Consider the following 25,306-nt stretch of genomic DNA (forward strand, 5'->3'; position numbering starts at 1 on the left):
GAGAAGTAGGTGTGAGTTGGCTGGTACAGGTATCAGGCCGTTTCAACACGTGTTTGACGTGGTGGTGAATTTTATAAATATGATTGAAATTTAGGTTATCGAGTGAAGGGCTACACTGTTTTTCTAAATTTTTAGCTATAGTTTCGGCTTTTTCTGCATCTGTGTAAACAATGTTCAGGTCAGATTTGAGAGGAGGAAGAGATTTGTTTTTGATTTTGATGTTTCTCAGGAACTTCCAGACGGTTTGATCACCAGCAATTGATATGGAGGCTAATTTGTCTTCCCATAGTTTGTTTCTGTGGGTTTCTGTGTTTGTTTAAGTGCATCTCTCACTGCACTGTTCATTTTGTTGAGATATTTTTTGTCTTGGGGTGCTCTGGTGGTGTTGTATCTTTTTCTTGCTTTATTTTTTCCCCTGATTATGTTCATTATGTGATCTGGTAGTCGTTTAGGCTGAAAAGCAATTGAATTTAAGATGATAGATGCTATGGCTGTGTTGATTTGATCAGTAAGTTTCTTGACTGCAGAATCAATTTCTTCCTTGGAATTAATATGAGGGACGGGATCAGTGTAGTTTGGAAGTATTTTGAACAGTTTTTCACAGGATAACTGACTTGAAGCAGAATAGGATTGTGGTCTGATGATAATTCATTCAATGATTCCAGGGTGTACTGCAGGATGACATTCTGAAGGACAGCTATATCCAAGACGTCGGATGAGTCAGTCGGAATGTGGTGAGTTGGCACAGAGGGGCCAGCCACAGCTGGGCATTTTGAGCTTATGTAGTTAAAGAGGATGCAGCCATTCCTATTTATAGACCTACTGCTCCAGGCGTGATGTTTTCCGTTTAAATCTCCGGCCCTTATATATCCTTATAAGGACTGGCTTAAAGAGGCGAAGCAAGAATGCTTTTCATCTTCCCCGTTATCTGTAGAGGACACTGTAGAGATTAGGTGTTATTGAGCTATTAAAGCTCTGATCATGACAAGAGGGTAACAGCAATAGCCGAGCCTCAGTTAGAACTTCATTGACTACACCATTGCCATCCATTACCATCACAGTGTATTAATATTAATCACCGCATCTCACGGTCGATTGTCTTAAATCTCCAACTTATATAGTCCTTATGAGGACTGGCTTAAAGGGGCGAAGCAAGAATGCTTTTCATCTCACACGTTATCTGTAGACGACAGTGTAAGGATAAGGTGTTATTGAGCTATTAAAGCTCTGATGATGGCAAGAGGGTAATAGCCGTAGCCGAGCCTTAGTCAGAACTTCATTGGCCATCCATTACCCTCCAAGGGTATTAATCACCGCAACTCACGGTCGATCTCCCATTTCCGCGTCCCTGAATGAATAAAAGTAGTTCTTAAAAGAACTGGGCGATGGACTGAGTCCTTGACTTTTTATCCCGTCATCTGAATGAAGAGAATCTGTGTGGACGGAGTATTATCGAGCTAAAAGCTCCAGTCATGGCTGGGTAACGGCAATAGCCGAGCCTCAGTTAAAACTTCATTGGCTACAGCATTGCCATTTGTTACTCTGGCAGTCCTAAAAAGGACTTTTTTTTTTCTCATCAGCCCCTACCATAAATTGCCAAGTTCTTAAAAGCACTGGGCGATGGACTGAGTCCTTGACTCTTTATCCCGTCATCTGAATGAAGAGAATCTGTGTGGACGGAGTATTATCGAGCTAAAAGCTCCAGTCATGGCTGGGTAATGGCAATAGCCGAGCCTCAGTTAAAACTTCATTGGCTACAGCATTGCCATTTGTTACTCTGGCAGTCCTAAAAAGGACTTTTTTTTTTCTCATCAGCCCCTACCATAAATTGCCAAGTTCTTAAAAGCACTGGGCGATGGACTGAGTCCTTGACTCTTTATCCCGTCATCTGAATGAAGAAAATCTGTGTGGATGGAGTTTTATTGAGCTAAAAAGCTCTAGTCATGGCTGGGTAACGGCAATAGCCGAGCCTCAGTTAAAACTTCATTGGCTACAGCATTGCCATTCGTTATCCTGGAAGTCCTAAAAAGGACTATATTCAGTATCCTCTCATTCATAAATTGCCAACTTATAAGGACTGGCTTAAAGGGGCGAAGCAAGAATGCTTTTCATCTTCCCCGTTATCTGTAGAGGACAGTGTAGGGATAAGGTGTTATTGAGCTATTAAAGTTCTGATCATGGCAGAAGGGTAGCAGCAATAGCCGAGCCTCAGTGAGAACTTCATTGGCTACAGTATTGCCATCCATTACCCTCCAAGGGTATTGGATTGAATGAATCAATCACCGCATCTCACGGTCGATTGATTCCTCTATTGCCAACGATTTTAAAATGAAAATAAGTCTTCTGAATATCTAATTAGAAATATGGTAATTTGGGAATTGTTTAAAATTTCTTAAATTAAAAATAATCACATATTTTAAATTAAATAGTAGTTTAGTTTATTTCATTTTACATGTTTTTATATAAAGAACTTAGATTTCTGATTTATTTATTTTCAGTTAAATATAAACATGTTTTTTATGCTTCAAATGAAGTAAATTGGCATAATAAACATTTATACAGTTTTTTGAAGAAATATTTGAAATTCTTAAAACTATGGAACTAAACATATATAGCAGAAATATAATATATATTTCTGCTATATTATACATTAAAAAAAAATTTTTTTTTCCAATATTTATCAAATTCGAAGGAATAGTTCTTTCTTAGATATCTTACACCGAAATTTTTAACATATCTACGTAAATAATAATGGAGTAGCTTTCAAATTATACTTTTATTCTAGAGATGGGAGATAGATTGGGAATCAATCAACCGTGAGATGCGGTCGATTGATTCATTCAATCCAATCCAATTCAATCCAATACCCTTGGAGGGTAATGGATGGCAATGCTGTAGCCAATGAAGTTCTAACTGAGGCTCGGCTATTGATGTTACCCTCCTGCCATGATCGGAGCTTTAATAGCTCAATAACACCTTATCCCTACACTGTCCTCTACAGATAGCGGGGAAGATGAAAAGCATTCTTACTTCCCCCCCTTTAAGCCAGTCCTTATAAGGACTATAAGGATATTATACTTTTGAAATATATAAATATATATATATATATATTTGAAATTTGAAATAAATATATTTGAAATATACAATGTTAGCTTTCAAATATAATATATAATTATGTATTTAGAAATATAATATACATAATATTCTATCATGTACTGAAAAATAGAATATGAGTAGCAACTGGTTATTACTTTGCACTGTATAAGTTATATTCCCAGTTTAAAATTCAAAATCGTAGGATCGGTATTGGCACTCTCATGCCTATACGTAAAATGAAAGCTTCTAATCCATAGTGGACGGTTTGTATATAATAACGAAAACAGAATAGCAATGTATGTACGAGAATCCTCCGTCAAGCAGAGCAAATGAGTTACACTTGTTTGTGCCAATCAACCTCTAATGTTCAGTAAGAACTTTTAATCTGACTGGCAATCATGTCGCAATGAAATCTCCAACAGCATTAACTTTAAACTTAAATAGCTTTTCTAAAGTCCATACAGTGTTACATTTACTAACAATGAACTGATAGCCATTTTCACATGCCCACAATTCCATCCAATTCTAATTAATGTGCAAATTTTCTTCCTACCTATCTCTGCATTATAATTTAAATAAATAAAATTTTAAAAAAGAGTCATTATCGGCTCACAATTTGTACAGAGTGTGAACTTAAAATGTACTGCTTACTAACAATCATACGCTTACTGCATAGTTTTGAAATTATTTTTAAAACTATAAGCCAACCTATTCTTCTTTCCAACACGTTATCAACAAAATGCTTCTTACAAATAAGGACAGGGTTACTATTCAACTAAAAAAAAAAAAAAGAAAAAAAAGTCTTACCTTGGTGCCCTCGACGCTTATAATGCGGTACAAGTTACGGGTGGAGTCAAAGAAAAAGCTGACGTTAACTGCTTGTGAACTGGCCGGAACCCAGGACCGCTTGGTCTTAGGATCAATGTGGAAGACATGTGCTTTGGTGGTGAAGATGGGTTGCTCCCTAAAGAGAGAGAAAAATCAAGTAAATTGTTAAAAAAAACTGCCACTTGTAAGAGAACAATACTTGTTTAGATTTAGTAAAATATGATACATAATATCTTTTTCGGTGTTTTTACAAAATACGAACAATTTTAGTAGAGTATAACTTACATTTTCTTCTAGAAGTAGCTAAAATTTTATACTCGACTTTCACCGATGAGTTGCAAAAGATTAAATCGCACCTGTTACGATTTAGTTACTGCGTGACCTGGTTAGATAAACTTATCTTTCTGTGATTTTCCTGCTATGTGTAGTATTTTAATCTCCCTTAATCACTGATAAGATTAGCCATCCAAAAAGATTTTAAATATGAGCTAAAATATGCAGGCAATTCCGTTTTGCGAATGTTTTGCAACATTTCAAAACACTCACGCATAAAGACAATAAAACGTACAACATAATTAACAAAAAAAAAAAAAAATGTGTAAAATAGCAATTGGTTACCATAGTAACAAGAACTAAGCCGTGACATGAAACAATGAAATGGACAACGGTTGCCATAGTTATGGAATATTGTGGTTACTATGGTTACACTAGACGTTTTAAATATTAAAAGAATATAATTCAAAAACTTGGAATTGACGTAGTTACTACAGTTACAAAATTAATGTCCAATTTTTATTTTTAAAGAAACTTTTTTGAGACGAAAACGATTTTTGGAATGAATTTGAAAAAAATAATTGTTATTTTTACTTTCTTCTGAGACTACATCGCTAATGAAAGCAAATTATCAACGTTCAAAAAAAAAAAAAAAAGAGTCAGAATTTACATGATAAGTTATTCATCATAACATGAAGCATTAGTGCTCTGTGTCAACACGAACCGACAAATTGATGTTTTCAATAATGACTAAGCACCGCTGAGATTAAAAGTAATAAAATATTCAATAACCTTAAGAGGGACATTGTAACAGTAATTGATTCGGTTAGACTTGTGAGCGAATAATATGGAAATGAGATGAAAGCGCTTGTCCAAGTGCGTGGGAGACGCTTTCTGTGTTTCATTACTGTAAGGGATCGTCTTCCCCCCCCCCCCGTAGTAGTTCCCTACTGAGACTACCACTAGTGACTAATTTATAAACGTGACAAACTCGGGTTAAAAAGGAAAAGCTTGAACGAAAGATAAATTAATAATCTTCTCAATATTCACAATCGTCTAATAACAAAGAACTTTTCCACTAATATTAAAAATTAACGAATGTTATAAACGGAGTCAATTACAAGAATTGTATTCCAACGCGAATATTAGCACGAAATAACATGCACGAGTTCGTTTCTATTTACAACACTAGAGGGCAGCACAAGTTGCTTCGATGAAACTACGGTTAGAATTTCTTATTATTGTTTGCGTGATTTTCTATACTTCTGACATTTTAAGGGATCTTTTGGCATTATAAAAATATTTTCCAAACATTTTTTCATACTTAGATGATATTATTTTAAACTGTTGCAGATTTTTTTTTTTTAAAAAAAGGGGCGGGGGGGATCAAACTTTCATTATATAGTTATTTCTCGTAGTATTTCAAGTATATTTTAAGCACTTGAAGTATTCTTTAGTGGATTACTTTTAATCTCTTAAGAGGCTGGATGTACATTTGTGTTTCATTACTGAAAAATTTTAAGTAAATTGTTTCCGAAAAATATCTAATTCCTTTAAAGCTTTGAAATACAGTAATTGCTAGCATTATAAGAATATTTCACGCACTTTTAAGGGTTTTTTTTAATTATGCAGCATTTTGATATTTTTCAAAAGCATTTTCTCACAATTAAAGATTTTTTTCGTTATTTTTTTTAAACTCCTGCTGTACTTTAAAGGATATTTTAGTGAATTTTAAAAATAAGGCCTGAGAAAATGTGAATGTTATTTTAGATACATTTATAATAGCAGCATTAATTAATAATAAAGCATTTAAAAACGAAAACTATATTAAAACTATCATTTAAAATAGTGTTTGTGAAACTATTTTCCACCGAACCTTAGGGTCCTGCAAAAACCTCTAGGAATTCCCAAATAATACCGATATTTTGAATTATATTTATTATATCAAAATGCAGGATATTATGATCCAGTCATAATTTATATTCTTTATTCAGTAATATGAAATTGAACAGCGCGTGCGAAGCGGTTGTAGTACGGTCTTTTGCCGCTATAAGGCGCGAGCAGTACCCTTTGTGAATCAGTATACCAACAACCAACAGGCTAAGAGGCTGCGTTCTTGAGTTATGTGTGTTTTTGTAACATAATGTTTTAATGGCTTGGAGATTTTTTTTCTCCAACTGAAGCGGCAAATTTTAAGGAGAAAAGAATCTGCATAAACTTCTTTAACCTCAAAAAACTATTAATGGAAGCATTTGGTGATAATGCTATGAGCCAAAGCCAAAACTTGTGGTGATACAAATGCTTCAAGGATGGACGAAAGTCTGTCGACGACGATGAGTGTTCTGGACGACCGTCTTCAAGTACAACGCTGGAAAACATTGCAAAAAATGCCGGAGGCTATACTTGCAGATCGTAGGCGAATGTAAGATTGCATGACCGTCATAAGGGACCATTCAATGCATTTTATCAAAACGTTTTCAACATGATACATAAAATGCCACCTATACATCGCTCGTGGTTCAACACTTCATGGCTTTCAAAAAAAAAAAAAAAAAAAAAAAAAAAAAAAAAAAAAAGCCGTAATTCTTCATGCGACGTTTTCCTGTTCCCCACAATGAAATTCCAACTGAGAGGGCGTCGTTTTGACACGAGTGAGGAGATCCAGTCAGAATCGCAGGAGTGCCCAACACAGTCACACTTGCGGACTTCCAGGGATGCATGAAATCATGGGGAAAACGCTGAGATCGCTGTATACATGTCCAAACGGGACTACTTTGAAGGAGATAGTGGAAACTACGAGTTAGGATAAGTGTTTTTTTTTTTTTAACGGTCAAATTCTCCAAAATTTTGGGTAACACCTCGTATATGCTTCCCTGAGTGAAATATTTTGTAGGTAACGTTTTATTATCATTTTTATTATAATCCCTTTCCGTTATTTTTTATGAAAATTTTCATAGGAATCCCCCAGAAAAAGAAATATTTCTATACAGACTTTGCACACTCAATAAGCATCAGAAATACTGATTTAAAAGATATTTTTTAACTTACTTTGTGCATTCGCAAAAGTTCGTTTGAAGTATATTAAGTGACACATTAAAAAAAAAAAATTTTAAATGTGTTTTAATCTTATTTTAATCTTATTTCAAAATGTAAAGTAAGTTTCAAAATATAATGCTATTATGTCCTATAAAGGATTTTCCCCAAGCCTTCTGCAAATCATTCTATGAGCAGGGATCATTGTAATCCCGGAAGTGGATGGAAAATATGCCAAAGAGCACGTTGATTGGTCCCATGCTTCAAAATGTAGTATGTAGATATATGGTTAAAGCCTCGTTTATCATCCACGTTTCGTCTTGATATTGGACCCTATTGGGCGTGAAAAATGCTCCCATAATTCATACACTTCCTATTAAAATATCAACACTAACAATTTAGAAGTTTTAATCGGTGTACGTGAGGCTTAGCATTATTAGAATTTTTAAACGAGCCAATTAAGACTAGGGCGATAAGCTTAGAGCAATATTCATTAATTTAGTGCCTGTTTAGTCACAGAGCCATGATGTATACTCCGGCCGTGCAACTTTTGCCTCGTTAAAGAGATGTACCGGGATCAGTGGTGATTTAGAAGCCCTGTGATTGTAACATGGTCTTCGATGACAACAAACTCGATTCATCTTGGACTAAATACCGTACAGGGATTCATTCACTTGTTCTGGAAATAAATATTTACAATAGTGCGTGTCAATTGCTGGCGTAAGAGCAATACGACGATCTGTTTGTAGTTAGACTGTTTCTATCATTTCTCAACGGAAGCTTTTTTTTTTTTTTTTTTCAGAGCGATGTAATTGATTTTGTACTTTTTCATTCGGCTACTATGTTGTTTATCGGTAATCACGACTCGTCTTCGTCACGTAATGAAAAAAAAAAAAGTACACAGAAGAGATGACTCGGAGATCTTAGCGTATATCAACAATGCAAAAGAAGTCGGTAATTTTTGATTTTAGAAAATATCATATATCAATAATTTGTTAGCGAAGTTTCTTTACAAATACTTATCATTCAAAATCCACTAGCGGGATGAAAACTAATACTTCACATTGTGCTAAAAGTAATCATAAAAAAAAAAAAAAATTAAAAATCGAGAAACGAAGTAAGAAAAAAAAAATGAAATGCGATACAATCCCAGTGATTACTACTAATCAATACATGCTTTTGAAAGAGAAAATCGGTATAAAGAAAAAGCTTATTTTCATGGATTTTTTTTTAGTTCTATTCTAGGTCTGTCTATATATGGATTGCCATCATGATTAGTTGTATTGCTGAGATCTCTAGCTGGTGCATAGATGAAAGAGTCGCCATCTAGTGTTCATCCTTAGCGTTAGTGGAGGATTAAAAAAATATATATATATCCTTAACCTACTAATTTGGCAACCGGCTAAAAAAAGGGACTTTGTAATATGCCAAATGGATGTGAATATTCTGCAAATAAGCAAGATAAATATGAGTTAACACTAATCATTCCAAATTAAAGTAGGGAGGAGTATACATGCGCCTTCTCCTATATCACTTTTATGCGTAAATGAAATTTCATTAAATTCCAACTATAAAAGCGTAAGAAGACCACGCATGCGTACAAAGCCCTTATGTCACTGACTTCCAGAACTGTGACACATTGTTGAGATGCCCTCTAGTGACGATCTCGACAATTGCTGTATAGGATGTTTAAACACAGTTTCAAATGTTATTAGTTTATTTTCCTAAAGGCAATCAACACTAAAAAAAAAGCACCTTATAAAACCAAGTTAATTTCCCAACATATTTATTTTCTTATTAACATATTTACTCATTAATTTGAAGCAAGAACGAGTGATTAAAATCTACAACGTCAAGGGTTATTTCGTTCCCACAACATTATCATTAATTCTAACAAATTCTCTGAATAAAACATGACCACGACAACGAAGATGAATTTGATACAGATTTTATATATCACCTTAAACTGAGAAAAGGTCAACGGCCTTTCTTGGACTTCATACTTCTTCAAGGAAGCCGTAAAAAAACCTTGAGGAATTAATTTATTTCCTTGTTCTGGTTCTCGACTAATGTTTTATTCATAGCAAGTAACATGTGGATCAAACGTTGCCTAAAAGCATCAGATTGGAGTATGGCGTTTGTGTTGTGGGTCTCGATGGTGAGACTCAGGTGTTCACATGACTTAAAGAAAGTATTTGGGGGATGCATAAACATCAAACATTGGGGTATAAACGTAGACAGCTAAAAAATGAATAATTTCCAGTTTCGCTTCACTTTAAAAATCTTACGGGTACTTATAATTTATAAGTAAGATTCAGAACACGTTTCCTATGACATTAACCACTTAACTAGATTAGGATCATTGCAGTTAAGTAGGGAACCCTTTTGAAATTCAGGCATCAGCTAGCTGTCCTCCGAGTTTTATTTAAAAGTTTTCAAATTTTAGAGTTTAAAGTTTAGAATTTAAAAGTTTCTCAAGAGAACCTTATAAGGACATTACAATAATCAAATCCACTTCGTTTTTTTTATTATTATTTTATTTATTTATTTATTAACATAGGAAAGAAGACCTGGCTTGCCTTCGGTATATATTAGTATAAGCCATGTTTTTATTAAGGAATTTCATATACGTGCTCAGAGGTTTCGCTAAAACAATCATAGATGGCGCCACAAAGCTAGTTGGATGCGAAAAATCAATACACTGTACACTTACATTTAAACGTGGTTTAGCGACTTTGGAAACTCAGCCATGTTCCTTAAGGTAGAAAGGTAATATTCTGGTAACAGAGGGGAGAACTAGTAGGGAAAGGATCAATAAACAAGAGCCGGGCTTGAAAAATAAATGCAGCCGAATGAAGGAACAAAATAATAAATGATGCAAAAAAGTGGGTGAATGACATTCAACGCTTAATGAAGAACACAAACACACATGACGTTAATTGAACGATAGTAACCAAAAATAGTAAAAAAATGGGCAGCAGATGGCGTCGGTGTAGATGATGCGGTTCGCTGTAGTTGGTGGATTGAATGGTGAAGATGGAGAGTTGTAAAGTAAGTGCCCTCTCTCGATGAGTCTTTGGACTCCATTTAAATTTGAAAAACCACATAAATGAGATTATAAAATTTATAATTTAAAATTTTTATCTCACTAAACTTTGAAGTTTGCAAATTTTGTAATTTGCAAACTTCAAATGTAAAAAAAAAAAAAAATACAAAGTTTAAAATGCTAAAAAAAAAAATCGACAAATAAAATATAAAACAATACAATACAGAAAGTTTAATTTAAAAAAAAAAACTACAATCAAGAATTCTTAATATTTTAAAAACGTAATTAAATAATGTTAAGATTTAATTTTTTTAATCTTAGAAAAAAATAAGTTTTCAGATTATTTTTTTTAGATTTGTAAATTATTTTTCAAATTTTTAATTTTAGAGTCAAAATATAAATTTTGATAATTTACAATCAACAATTTTTTTAAAAAAATATGATCTGCAGTGTCAATAGAAAAATTACAATAAACGAAATTAAATGTTTTTAAAAGTCGAATAAAATGTTAAAATTTAAAATAATGCAATAAACAGTTGAATAGAAATTTGAAAAATAAAAATATTCTTAAAAATTTAAACTTTCATATATTACTCAGTATAAATTTAAACTAATATAAACTTAAACTATTTTTTATGAATAAAATTTTTAGAGCACACTTTAAAGCTGAAGTTTTTAATTTATATTTAGTTTCTCTTTTTTACATCCTTTCAGGTTTACATTTTCATTTAAAAAAAAAATAAATAAACCAAAAATGCCAAAGAATAACAATTACGGTTTGAGAGGATGAAATTAATTTTTTTTTTAATTTCAATTTGAAAAACCACATAAATGAGATTGCAAAATTTACAATTTCAAATTTTTATCTCACAAAACTTCAACTTTGTAATTTGCAAACTTAAAATTAAAAAAAAAAAGCTTAAAATTTAAACTTCGTTACAACATTTAGAATTCCATTCTAGTTGGCAGATCTACGAATGATTAAAATACCAAATAACATTATTTTTTCGAAAAAATCTCATGCCGAGTTGAAAGGGAAGGTTAATGTACTTTCTTCCTCCAAGTTTACTTAAAAAAAAAAAAATCGCGCAGAAATTAGAATTGGGTGATATATGCTCGCACAGGGAATAGCCTTAAGTGGAAGATAAATACAAGAAACAACAGTTTTGCAATAAGAAGGTGAAAAATATCCAAACTGATCAAGTATACTCGTGTGCACAAAGACAAGAAAGAATATCCAGAAGCCTTCAATTCCGTTTTCATTACCTCCAACAACTCCCCCCGGGACATGTAAGTCTATTTGTTTGTTCTGCAGCGCATTGGCTAGCTTTCCCGCAGGGTTATCCAACTCGGTTGTACGACCAAACACAAAGTCGCTTTTTAATGCATGCAATGACTATAAAAGCTACGAAGGGAATTTGCAGCGGATATCAACTGATTCCTAAGGGAGTTTGCCGCTCTGAGATACGTCTTAACTTTTGTTGTATGATCATCAAAATAGAATCATTGACGGACTGTAGAAAATAACTTTCTTTTTCTGTTTTCCATCCTTCCTTTAGCAGATTATTGTTAATTCTCGTTCAATTCTATGCAGTTCCACGTTAAAAAATAAATAAAAAAAAACCTCATTGGGGAATAGATATATTTTCCGTTTTGGTAAGTACAGATCTTACGTCTGGTCTTCATTCAAAGAGGAGCTTGTGTGTCTCAGGTGCTGCCATCTATGTTTCTTAATTGGTACTATTTCTCAAGGGATACCCCCTTCGCATTGAATATGGTATTATCATTATGGTCTCGTACCATCGTTGAAAGGAAAATGTTATTACCCTAGTTGTCTGGAACACTGCAAGCGCTAGCTAACAACCTAATTACCAGACATCCCAAAGGAGGATGTAGTATTGATTACAAGCGATGGGATGATGCACGAGGTGCTGTGATCTGAAGGATCTATCTTAATAAGCATACATGTGGCTTGGGCAGCTGGTGATGCCATGTTAACTGTTGCCCCGGTTGATGGACGAGCAATATCCCGGTAAATGCATGTTTAACGACTGGATCTTAATACCGCTTTGCATAAAATTAAAATTACGTTTTGTTGTTGTGCAGTGAGCGTTAATATCCAGATGAAAATTTGCTGGTTGAGTTGTCGAAGTCAAAAAATAAATAAAATAAAATAATAAAAACCACACACGGCCTCTCGTTTTTGTTAGCTATGACGTGCCATGTCTTCATGAGATCACGTGGCACTATTCCATCCAATCACAGAGAAGTATTTGCAATCGACATGCCAGATAACATATGAAACAGGCTAATCGTTTCAAAATTCTAAAAGATTTTAAGGATAATTAAAAAAAAATTCTCTACCCTTTATCTTTACAGATTTAACATCTGAATGATATTAAGTTAATAAGGCTAATTTTAAAGGATATATTTTATTTCAGTATTACAAGGCATTTAGGAAATTAAAGGGTGATAATTTTAGGACTGAATTTTAACTACCACTGTACAGTGAAAATGTACTGTCTTAGGTTATTATAGATACCAAGGATATTAAGGATCAGGATTACTATAAAAATATCCTTCAAAACCCCATACGCAAGAGGTTGTTCTACCTATAGATTATTAGTATCGTGAATAGACAGAACGTTGAGGAGAAAGAAGACGAAAAATTTTGTTCTATAAATCTATAAGTGTATTCACATATTTAGAAAGAAGAAGAAAAAGGGATTAATGGTGTCAGTTTCAATTAACAATGACTAATTGAAAAATTTGCAAAAAATGCAAATTTTTTGCAAATTTGTATTTTTTGCAAAGCTCGTGCATAGGCACTGCGGAACTGCAGCACCCCCAATTTTTCTCGATATATAAATATATTTATTAATTTATTTATATTTGCTTGTAATATTTCATTTTATCATCAACGATCCTATACAATTCTCTTATTTTGCATGAAAAATAATAAAAATCCATCTTGTAGCACTTAGGAGGGCGAAGGACGTAGCAGCACTGTGTGTTTACCACAGCGTCATATTGCTACGCGCGCAAGCATATGCACGTCATAGTGAGATGCGAGCTATTAGCGTAATGCGGCACTGTCCGTCGCACAGTTCCACTGTTGTTTATATGCAATTTGCGCCAGTAGTAGAGTGTTCGTAGTGCTTATCGTGTTTACTTCGTCTCTTTAAATATTGGAACATTACAATTAAAGACAACATTTGTTATAGTTTTCATTTTAGAACATTATTGGGGTTATGACAATGGATTTTATTTTTAAGTAATTTTGAATTATACCAAACTGTATGATTTCATCGATAATAAACAATATTTTTTCATATTTAATTTTCACTACAATTTTGATATTTTATCCAAAACACGTATACACTGTACTTACAGTGTGTATGTATATTTCGATAGTTGCAGCACCCCCAAGATTTCAAGCAACGAGCCGCCACTGGTCCCAAGTCAATTACTTAGGGAACTCTTAGCTGTGTCACCCAAAATGTGAGAACAGTATTCCATTTTTGAATTATTTCTGATGTGTAAGAAATTAATAGTTGTTCAGAGGCAAAGTAAAGTTTATAGCGAAAGAGGGAAACTTTATTGCATTACGTTTGATAATATCATTTCACGTAATTTTTGCTCGGTATAATTTTTAGCTGCTGTGATAGTAATATCATAGGATATTATAAATAAAAAAGGATGTTAATGCTAAAGATCCTTTCAAATACATAACTCTTAGCTATCATATCACACTATCTTTTCAAAACTAAGGAGTCCCCGACATAAGATGCACAGGCCATTGAATTGGTAAAATTAGACTGTAACATTAAGCTTCTGTAGGCTGGATCAAATCCCATCTAGCATATGAAAAATCTTTATCAGGGATTTTCACCTAAAGGTGAGTTAGCCGGTCTGGTATAGGGAGGAAGGGTTATGTTAATCTTAATAAACAGGAAACAGGCAAGAACACACACATAATTTATAATAGTAGACAGTGCAGATATAATTGCTTGATTGTAAGCAGTATTTTGGCCATGACAGACCATTGAGTGTAACACAAAAAAGAAGATGGAGATATACTAACATCTACGTAATATTGGCTTTTCCAGTATTTTGTATATTTGTGCTTTTATTGCGAAAAAAGCTAACGGACAAGGGTTTTGGACACCAGTAAAAAAAAAAGTTGAAGAGCCGTCGGTGTTATAAAGCCTTCAAACAAACTAACATGAAATAAATAAAAGACCTTTATTTATCGGGTGTGATTTCGAAGTGATAATGGGCTTTGTTTATTTAACAGATGACAGCGCCATCTGACAATTTGAAACTTTGCTATGAACTAAACATTTTTTAACTTAAAGTGAATATTAAAAAGAAACAAAAATTTAGCATAAATCTAAAAAAAGTAATAAATCTAAATCTTTTGACATCCTGTATCGTAGTCTATAAAATGTTTTATAATTAGTTTCATTTTATATTAACAAAAATCTAAATTATAATTTAAAAAGGTTCATTATAAATATTTCCCACAATTATTTTAATATAAACTTAATATATAAAAATGTATGTTATTCAGATAAACTTGATATATAATTTAATTATGAGAACCCAGGGATCTTATATTTAATAAAATCTAATTATAAATATAATTTTTTTAGCTGCAACGCTGCACAACATATCGCGAGACAAAAACCAAAAAAAATATTTGGCATGGGAAGGTCTTTGCGCATTGAAAACATCCTTGAATTCAGTCGGATTGCATTCTTAACACAAAGTAGAATATAAAAAGAAATAATGCAGAGAAATAATCCTCGTATTAAATACCAATTTCATGAGTAATTAACCCTCGCAAGAGTTAACGGCGCAGAAAACATTATGAAATGTTATTCTTCGAAGCCTACAAGGATTCTTATATTGTTACGTTTGTTAAGCTAGTGGCTCCCTCTCATTTCGTTTTCTCCAGAGACTCATTATTCTTTTTGCGTCTCTGTAATTAGGTTTAATTACGTTTTCTCTTAATATGATTGCGATAGTTTCACCAATTAGCTGAACTGTCACCCAGATTAAGAATAATTAAGCAAATTACTTTGGTGTCTGAAGGTTACCTACTAAAGTGCGTATTTAACACAAGTGCCACAACCTACTAACTATTGGCCGTTATGTTTACCTGCGTGTCTTTAGATTCTTATTTTTTATTGAGCCAAATTTTAGACTCTTATTTTTATTGAACCAAATAAATGCAGACGGTTGAGAAAATCATTTTAAAAAAAATTACCAGACAGCTTTGAATTGATTTTCTGAATCATAAAAATCATGGGACTATTTTTTTATTTTTATTTTTTTACTCCTTGTGGCAAACCACGTGGAAGAGGAAGGGATAAAGGCAAGGGATGGCACGCTAAATTGCAGACTAATGTTTCTGTCAATCAAGAACGCTAATTTAACCACGTGTTACAGAAAGCAACATGGAATTCCAATGGATTTTTATCGTTTTATTTATTTATTATTATTATTATTTTTTTTTTTTAGAAAATACACAAGAAAGAACAATTATCTTGGCCGGTGTAGCCAAAAATAATCTACGATTATTTTTGGCTACACTATGCAATTCTCGAGTACGACAGATAGTCAAGAATTGCATAAAAATATCTTTGAAATATTGGTTTATCCACAGTTAGTTATCAGTGACACCATGCGGTCATTATGTGAATCATGTGTGTCCCAAATTCTCATAAAAGCAACTAATTAGTTAGATCACAGAGCTGAAAATAATTCGCTTTCACCAATAATACGAAGTTCAAACACTATAAAAGGATTTGTGAAACATAAATAGTCGCATTGATGCCCAACTATGACTCATATCCAAAGCACTTAAATGAAAACACGGTCCTGATTCAATTGATTTTTTTTTCTCCCCATTTCAACGACACATTTATGGCTAAAGCTAGAAGAGTAACCAAAGGGTAGATGCGAATAATCATTACCAGTATGAAAACGTGCCTAAAATTCCAACTAAAGTGGGCCATTACTGGGCACATTAAGGGCCGTTAGTATAGAGATTCGGTGGGGACATAATAAGAAACATTTGATGTTCGCAGTCTACACGATGTACAATTCAATGGTTGCTTCCGACATTAAAATATTCAAAAGCACACGCCACTGCTAAATGAGTAAAGTAAGACTCGTTATTGTAGGTGGCGTTTCAGAATATTATAACAGATAGAGATGACGTTGATGTGTCTTGTTTTTGTTCACATGACCCACATGGGAACTAAAATTGCAAGAATGGCGAGAAAGCACAACTAGAATCGCATTTTTAGCGTATTTCGGATTTTATACATTTGAGAAACCGACTTCCACTGAACTTGCATGCATTTTCATATATATATATATATTTAAATTGTTCTTCGTGTGGTCAAAAGAAACACTGCTTATAAAATATTCATACGCTGGAATCTGCAACAGCATGTTACTAAGCCTTATCTATATATAAGTTAGAACGATGACGCAGTTTTACAAATAAATGAGTACCATTAACCTTGCTTGGGGGTGGAAGCATTGCAGCACAACTCTCTCATAAGACTTCAAGGAGGTCTCTTTCATGAATACTCCAAACAACGGTCAATGACAAACAGCTATTATAAATCTAAAAACAGCGTTTAGCATTGACTTCGAAGAGTTTTTTATTTTTATATGATTTCTGATATGTTATCATTTGATTTTATTTTTTTTTAAATTACAAATTCGTTCTGATCTGTTGAAGCAAACTTCCAATCTCCCAAATTACAGACGTATGGTTATGAGCCATTAGTTCAAAACAGTTTACACTGTAAAATATGAAATATTTTGCGCTGTTGCGTGAAACAGTTCATAATCCAAATTTGATCTAAAGAAATGGTTCATAATTAAAACGAACTAAAGAAATAGTTCATAATTCCAACTAAACTAAAGAAATAGTTCATAATCCAAGCCGAACTAAAGAAATAGTTCATAATTCCAACTAAACTAAAGAAATAGTTCATAATCACAACCGAACTGAAGAAATAGTTCATAATCCAAGTTAAACTAAAGAAATAGTTTATGATTCAAACTGAAGTAAAGAAAGTTCATAATCCAAACCGAACTAAAGAAATAGTTTATAACCAAACAGAACTAAAGAAATAGTTCATAATCCAAGCCGAACTAAAGAAATAGTTCGTAGTTCCAACTAAACTAAAGAAATAGTTCATAATCCAAGCCGAACTAAAGAAATAGTTCATAATCCAAGCCGAACTAAAGAAATAGTTCATAATCCAAACCGAACTAAAGAAATAGTTTATAACCAAATAGAACTAAAGAAATAGTTCATAATCCAAGCCAAACTAAAGAAAGTTCATAACACAAGTCGAACTAAAGAAATAGTTCATAATTCCAACTAAACTAAAGAAATAGTTCATAATCCAAGCCGAACTAAAGAAATAGTTCATAATTCCAACTAAACTAAAGAAATAGTTCATAATCACAACCGAACTAAAGAAATAGTTCATAATCCAAACCGAACTAAAGACTTTTCGATAGAACTAAAGATATATATTGCTATAAATTTTGTTTAAATCTTTGTATAAATGATGCCTGAATTGGTCTCTTCACGATTTTCCTTCCAGTTATTTCCCGCGAAATGCTCTTGTGAACAGTGACCTGTCATCTTATTATGTGACACCTCCAAGAACTAATCACTCAAGGGCACTCGAAACCATACAACCCACCAACATCACGCCATCTATCGCCTACTAACAGTATTTTGTATTAAAAGTGGCGTGTGTTCGTTAGCCGATTTGTCTGTATGCGGGATGAAAAAATCTCTGTCACATCCATATGAGATAGACTAAGCTATGTAGTTATAAAAAGTCCTGTTGAGCATTTAATTTTTTCATATTCACAAACCAAATCGTGTTGTTCTGATACTATAGAAAGGAAAATTTTCGTTTCGTCTTCCCTGTCAATAATCATGGCCTGACAGTACGATACTCTGTGATCCGTACAAATTTATCACATTAAATGAAAGTAAACTCCGTTAGCCTTCTATACTTAATCCTATCATTTGAATCTGTCTTTCCAGTTAGAATTCCGATCCACGTTGCCATTTTGCATAATTAACACAACCAACAACTCACCACGGATTTAATCTCTTGATACGTTACGCTAAACTGTAAATGAATACTTTACGTGAGCCGTGGTAATCTCATTGATGGTTGCATCCAGTCAAGGGATGCGTTGGATGAAAAACAGCGGATTACAAACGTTGGTTCGCTAGCCTCGAGCAGGCATTGCCCTCACCACTGGTAGAAGAGTTTTGGAATCTGAATGCCCATTTTCATCGATGTCATTTGGTCGGAACATTATCCATAACGATCGTTATCTTCCAAACACCACCCTGTTATTAATTAGAACTTTTAATTACAGTTTGTTCATTAAAGGAACGTTTAAATGAGGCCTCGAGATTGTTTACGTAAAAGCTAGCGGCACATGGCGTTTGATCTTTTCGCATTCCCCTTCGAGCGAACATCAATGGAGTCTGTTCAGCAGGTGACGTGTTATTGATGACGGGAGTGAGATAACCAGACAACCCCCGTGGTGACCAGGGCTTTGCCAATCAGCACTAATAATTAGACGTACTTCCGATTGGCTAAACTTCCGTGGCCCTCCAAATAGATCATCCCTCAACCGCAAGGAAGTATATTTCCTTTCTTCTTCAAGAATGGTTACTGTAAGATAAAGGTTTCGGAATGGGGAAGCACATTTATACCTGCGTACTAATCTTAAAATGGGATACAAGACGTGCAGTTTGTGAAAAGAATAATTTTGATGGGCTAATACATATAATAATAATAAAAGTTGAATATATACCTAAGGTGAAAAGCCAAACGGCTATTTTGTTTTCTGGCGAAGTTAATTAAATTAAGGGAATTTTTATCCCTTTAATTTAAAGTTAAATATAGTTTTGTTTATTTATTCTGGTTTGGATTTTTTTTTTTTTTTTTTACTATTGTTTGTTAGCAAAAAAGTACATCTGAGTATATACAAATATACTGGAGTTTTGATATACTTTTCACTACATCGCATATATTTTGATCGAGGAAATAGATTCTGATTTATATAGTTAAAATATTTTTGTTATATTGCATATATCGAGTCATTTTTGACCATTAGTATATAATCAGTTATATATGAAATATTCCTGCCATTTTAAATAATATTTGATAATATAATCAAATATTTTTAAAACATTTTTTAAAAATTTTGATAAACTTGCTGATTTAAAAATCGTTTATATACTCTTGTATTTTATTTTTTTAGTACACCTTTTTATTTTACGTACTTGCATATTTCAATTCTTTTATTTATAAAATACGCTTATTTTGATAATTGAAGCAGGATGTGAGTGAAATCGACCGTGAGATGCGGTGATTAATACCCTTGGAGGGTAATGGATGGCAATGCTGTAGCCAATGCAGTTCTGAGACTCGGCTATTGCTGTTACCCTCCTGCCATGATCAGAGCTTTAATAGCTCAATAACACCTTATCCCTACACTGTCCTCTACAGATAACGGGGAAGATGAAAAGCATTCTTGCTTCGCCCCTTTAAGCCAGTCCTTATAAGGACGCTTATTTTGATTTTTTTTAAAGTAATATACAATTGCAACTTAATATATTTGTAATATTTTATATATTCGGATATATTCAAATATATCTGAAAGATTTCCGTATATTTCTAAGCATCTCTTATTGTTTAAGAAATAATTCGATCATATTTGGATAACAACAACAATATCCGACTGGACGCATTTTGATAAAATTCAATTTTGAAAACTTATTATAGTTATTAAAATTTTTGCACCCACGTCAACTTTAGCTGGAATTAAATAAAGCAATACATAATAAATATAATACATAATAATAATAAGTTATGAAAAATGTATGAAATTACATGAACATCCGGGTAACAAACTTCTCACATTCTACATACGATACACTACCGCACGTATACACTTGACATTTAAACTTGAAACTAAAGCCTTAACACTGAGATTCATGACGCAATTATAGAAGCAGAAAACGAAGCTTTCGTACAATCATTAAATCCCTCTATCTCTTTCCATATGTTATTTGAAGAGCACGGATATTATCCAGTGAGTAAACCAAGTCGACATATTCAATGTTTCCAAAATGCCTGAACGATTAAGAATTCCTCTATAGCTATTTCAAAGAGAGTAAACAGTCCAACACCACACAGCAGAAACACGCATCAAGTTCTTAGTCAAGTACACTAAGTTATTGAAAGGATTGCATAACATTTGTTTACGAACCAACATATTTATTAGCAGCCTCCGAAAGTATTATCATAGCTCATTAACTGTTCTTTGTAATGGTGGTGGAATATTATTATTATGATACAAATAATCTAAATGTAAATAAATTCTTATTTCAAAAGATCAATCCATTTTTATTCATATAATTCACTTATTTCATTTAATATATATATTGATATAATTTTAATATTAATTGAAATGATATATTATATATATTTGCTCCCAATAAACTTTTGACCGATAGATGGCGCAAATACGTAACACTGCACTTTACCGAAATTAGCATTTAGTTTATCAATTTAAAAGTATCAAGAGGTTGCATAATATTAACTGTTAATGAATTTTACGTTGAGTAGCGCAATGCTTCGCATTTCTAAATAAGCTATTCAAGACATTAGCATCGATAAATGTTCTTGGACAGTTTAATTCATTTATTTCGTGGATCATTTATTCACACGAATGTCTCTTTGACAACGTCATCAAATAAAACTAGCCTTGTAAGAGCGAGAAGTTCAAAGTTCGTAGAACATTCAAAGATATTAAGGAAAGATCAGGAAACTTTATATTTGACGAAGTAAATTATAATATGATAATAATACATTAATATCATATGGAAGTATTGCAACATATGTCAAGAATTTTCTCCGGAATCAAATAATAGTTTATGAAACCAAATTTGTAAACAATCCGGAATATGAAAAATGAAATATGTTAATTATCTTATATGATTAATTACACAATAATTAAGAAATAATTGTGCTAATTAATTTTTCTAATAATATTTAATTATAATTTAATTAATAAGACAAATTGCTTACACCTTAATATTTTTTATATATTGTATACATTTTTGATAATCCTTTATTTTCATTCTGTTTTGATAATATGGAGAATCAATCGACCGTGAGATGCGGTGATTGATTCATTCAATCCAATACCCTTGGAGGGTAATTGATGGCAATGCTGTAGCCAATGAGGTTCTAACTGAGGCTCGGCTATTGCTGTTACCCTCCTGCCATGATCAGAGCTTCAATTGCTCAATAACACCTTACCATACACCGTCCTCTACAGATAGCGGGGAAGATGAAAAGCATTCTTGCTTCGCCCCTTTAAGCCAGTCCTTATAAGGACTTATTCTGTTTTACACTTCAAGATCAAACATTTCAAAATTACAGAGAATCCAAAACAAATGCCTTAGGATGATCCTGGATGCACCGTGGTTCATCAGAAATTCACAAATTCACCGAGAAACCGGCACTCCATACATCTCCTCCTTTCTTCGTGATCTTGCAGAATAATTCTTCGTGAAGTCAAGTTCACATTCAAACCCACTAATCGTGCAAGCTGTCAATTACAATGAGACTGATTACTACAAACACAAAAGACCGAAGGCTATTCTTCTCTCAACTGATCATAGCTAACACTACTGCCCTCAGAGGGCGAGCTTAATTGCTCACAAATCTCCCATTCCCAAATAACTCTCATTACAGATAAAGGGGAATATGAAAAGCACTTGTGCTTCACCCATCCTGTCAGTAACGTCAATGGTTATTCTGTTTTAGATGTTTATTTATAAATTATATTTATTTAATTAGGCGTTTATTTATATATATATATATATATATATATATATATATATATATATATATATATATATATATATATATTTTGATCACATTTCTGTTACTTTTTGAATCAGACAGGCAAATACTGTAATAATCACACTAGGTTTTTATTCTCTCCAAGAGTGGCATCCCCCCCCCGCATCCCATTGTTATAGCAGCATCATATGCACAGGATTTTATTAAGAGTACTTTTCCTCCTATAAACTAAGTTTTTATTATAAAATGAGAACACTTAAAATTAAATAATATATACTGATATATTCAGGAAATATGATTTTTTATGAGCATCAAATTCTTGTTATATACACCCTCAATGTACAAACACCATAGTAATAGTAGTACTGGTAGTATATGGTTAAAGTAACATTAATACCAATCTCCTGTCAACAATATTCATTCAAATTAGTCTATTATTTTTCAGAACTCTAATAAGCTCATAACTCACATTTCTGTCTTCTATAGTACTGCTAAATGCATTCAATCCACTAGATCTTGGTCTTCCTCTTTTTCCTGCCATCAAACATCTGTTTTGTTAACATTCCTTTCTCACTCAGTTTAAGTGACCCCACCATCTAAGATTAGCTCTGCTAACGCATTTCTGAATCTGAATTTATTTAGGAGTATAATATCATATGAATTTTTTTTTCATTATATCACGTAAAATAATTTACTTATCTTAAAGCAAACAGGCCACCTATTACGTATTTTGGTATGAATAAATACCACCAATAGGAACAAGTACTCAGGAATGAAAAAAATATTGGACGCATTCGATCGTCATAAAGGGGAAGTCCATCTCCTCCCAGAGAATCCAATAAACAGATTCATCGCACATTTAACAATGCGAAATTAGAGTTCTTTATTACAATCAAACAAGCAAGAATTATAATTTAATTAATAAGACAATTTTTTCACACCTTATTTTTTTTTTACATATTGTATATATTTTTGATAATCCTTAGTCTTTATTTTCTTTATGGGCTGGAAGAGATCGAATGAATCAATCGACCGTGAGATGCGGTGATTGATTGATTTAATCCAATACCCTTGGAGGGTAATGGATGGCAATGCTGTAGCCAATGAAGTTCTAACTGAGGCTCGGCCATTGCTGTTACCCTCCTGCCATGATCAGAGCTTTAATTGCTCAATAACACCTTATCCCTACACTGTCCTCTACAGATAACGGGGAAGATGAAAAGCATTCTTGCTTCGCTCCTTTAAGCCAGTCCTTATAAAGATATTTTCTTTATATATAATGTAACAAAAAAAAATAAATAAATAAAAATAAAAAAAAAAGTAATTAATCTGTTGTAACAAATGGACGATATTCTTGGCAAAAACCATCAAGTAAAATCCCCATTGAGTTTCCTCAATTAAACACTATAATATTCTCTTTATTAATAGCTCAGATGATTTTTTTTTTCGTTCTCGGTAATGGGAGAATCCCTTTCGCTAGTAATAGCAAGTTGACCTGAATGTAGAAACATCTGCTGCATGGCGATACCTGTACCGCAAAGAGGGTATCTTTTCGCGTCTACGGAGTCATGTCTGATTACCGTACTGTGCACTGGTTGACGTAGAAGACATGCCGTTACTTGCTTCATGAGGCCACACGACATTAGGGAAAAGAACCATTACGTCAAAGTGCATCCGATCGATGAAGCCATAAAACAAAGCGTCTTGGGCTACGAGGAAGGGCACTTGGAGATGCCCAAAGAAGCGTAACACAATTAAAGAAGGTAAACCGCTCGTGAAAAAAAAAAAAAAAAAAAAAGTTCGAAGGACCAAAGAAGCGAGAACGGATTAATGGAGCGAAAGGTAGCGCAGTGTCGGAAACGAGTAACGAGGGGCAATTTGAGGTGTGCACAAGTTCAGTGTCACCAAGAACAGTTGTGAGGTCGATTTACTCCTTTTTTTCGTGACATTACGAAGTTCATCAGACCAACAAACTGTATACACACGTCATTTGTCCTATTAGTGTGATAAAATCACGTATTTTCATCCACCCCCTTTAAGTTTTTGTGATGCAGTCGATACGTTGTAAGTTCTTCGACTAAAAAACGGATTTAATGCCGACAACTTTTTCCAGGACAGAATTAAATAGCTTCAGACAGCAGTGAGAGGAGTTTGATATCAACAATGCGTTTTTTTTTCTCGTGAACGAGACAAACCAACCTTAGAACGCACTCAACTGATACATAAACGACGATACCTAAGGACTTTTAAGTACTAGGGCTTTTTCATAAGGATTTTAGAAGTCCCTCCTTTGATCATAAACTGTCACAAATTATATTCTCAATTGTTACATAAAAGTAACTTTCCATGTGACCAAGTTTGAAAAAGAATAATGTTATTTAAATATCATGATTCTAGAAAACTAAATATATATTTAATTTAATGATGATAAAAGGATTTGCTAATAGTTAATATTATTGTAGTTATTAAATTGTTATTGTAATTCTATACGATCATATAGTAATGGAACCCAGTAATTTGAATAAATTTTCATTTTAAATATTGATCCGCATACGGGAAAATCTCTCGGAGAACACACGCAATTAAACCAAAATGCTATTGGTGGACGCTAGGTGGCGTAGTGTGTGCGCGTGTGTAACGGTAGTACAAATTTTGTGTTCATAGACTTTATTACGAAAATAAACAAATAAAAATATCAGGGAAGGAAGATAAAACTTGGTTTTTTTGCGTCACATATTCCTAAATATCCTATCCAGCACAGGACATTTCTTTAAACTGATTATATCACTGCTTGACAGATTTGTCGTCATGCAGATAAGCAGAACAGCTTTGTACCCTCTTCATACATCTTTCATAAGTCACCAATACAATATTATCAGACGTATTAGGTTTATCATATTCTTATAAGTTAGGTAAAAATTAACAATTTGATTTGAAAAATACTGACATTAAAATTGCAGCTTTTTTTTTTTTTTTGTAGAAACCATGTATTTCGAGTTTTTTTATTTATCTCATTTTTATTGTATATATACATATATGTATATTTGCTTGCTTACATGAGAAGGATTCAACAATATCCATA

General features: G+C 33.1%; 1 protein-coding gene and 1 long non-coding RNA gene across 5 annotated transcripts in view; one reads left to right on the plus strand and one right to left on the minus strand.

The window, feature by feature from the left end:
• homer (protein) overlaps positions 1–25,306 on the minus strand; it is a 450,806-nt gene that overhangs the window by 230,390 nt on the left and 195,110 nt on the right. For 3 of the 4 annotated variants that reach the window (XM_090402479.1, XM_090402481.1, XM_090402478.1), the window contains one exon: positions 3,904–4,060. In XM_090402479.1, the coding sequence (XP_090258605.1) occupies positions 3,904–4,060 (157 nt within the window). Of the gene's footprint in view, positions 1–3,903; positions 4,061–4,209; positions 4,264–25,306 lie in introns of those variants that run through there. The other variant, XM_090402480.1, reaches the window with a different exon arrangement.
• Positions 1–25,306, plus strand: part of LOC150100047 (uncharacterized) — a 196,276-nt gene that overhangs the window by 11,818 nt on the left and 159,152 nt on the right. The window lies entirely within an intron of this gene.

Source organism: Typopeltis vanoorti, chromosome 13 (assembly GCF_054136105.1).
Source record: "Typopeltis vanoorti isolate ZY-2024b chromosome 13, IOZ_Tvanoo_1.0, whole genome shotgun sequence".
Classification (NCBI taxonomy): Eukaryota; Metazoa; Arthropoda; class Arachnida; order Uropygi; family Thelyphonidae; genus Typopeltis; species Typopeltis vanoorti.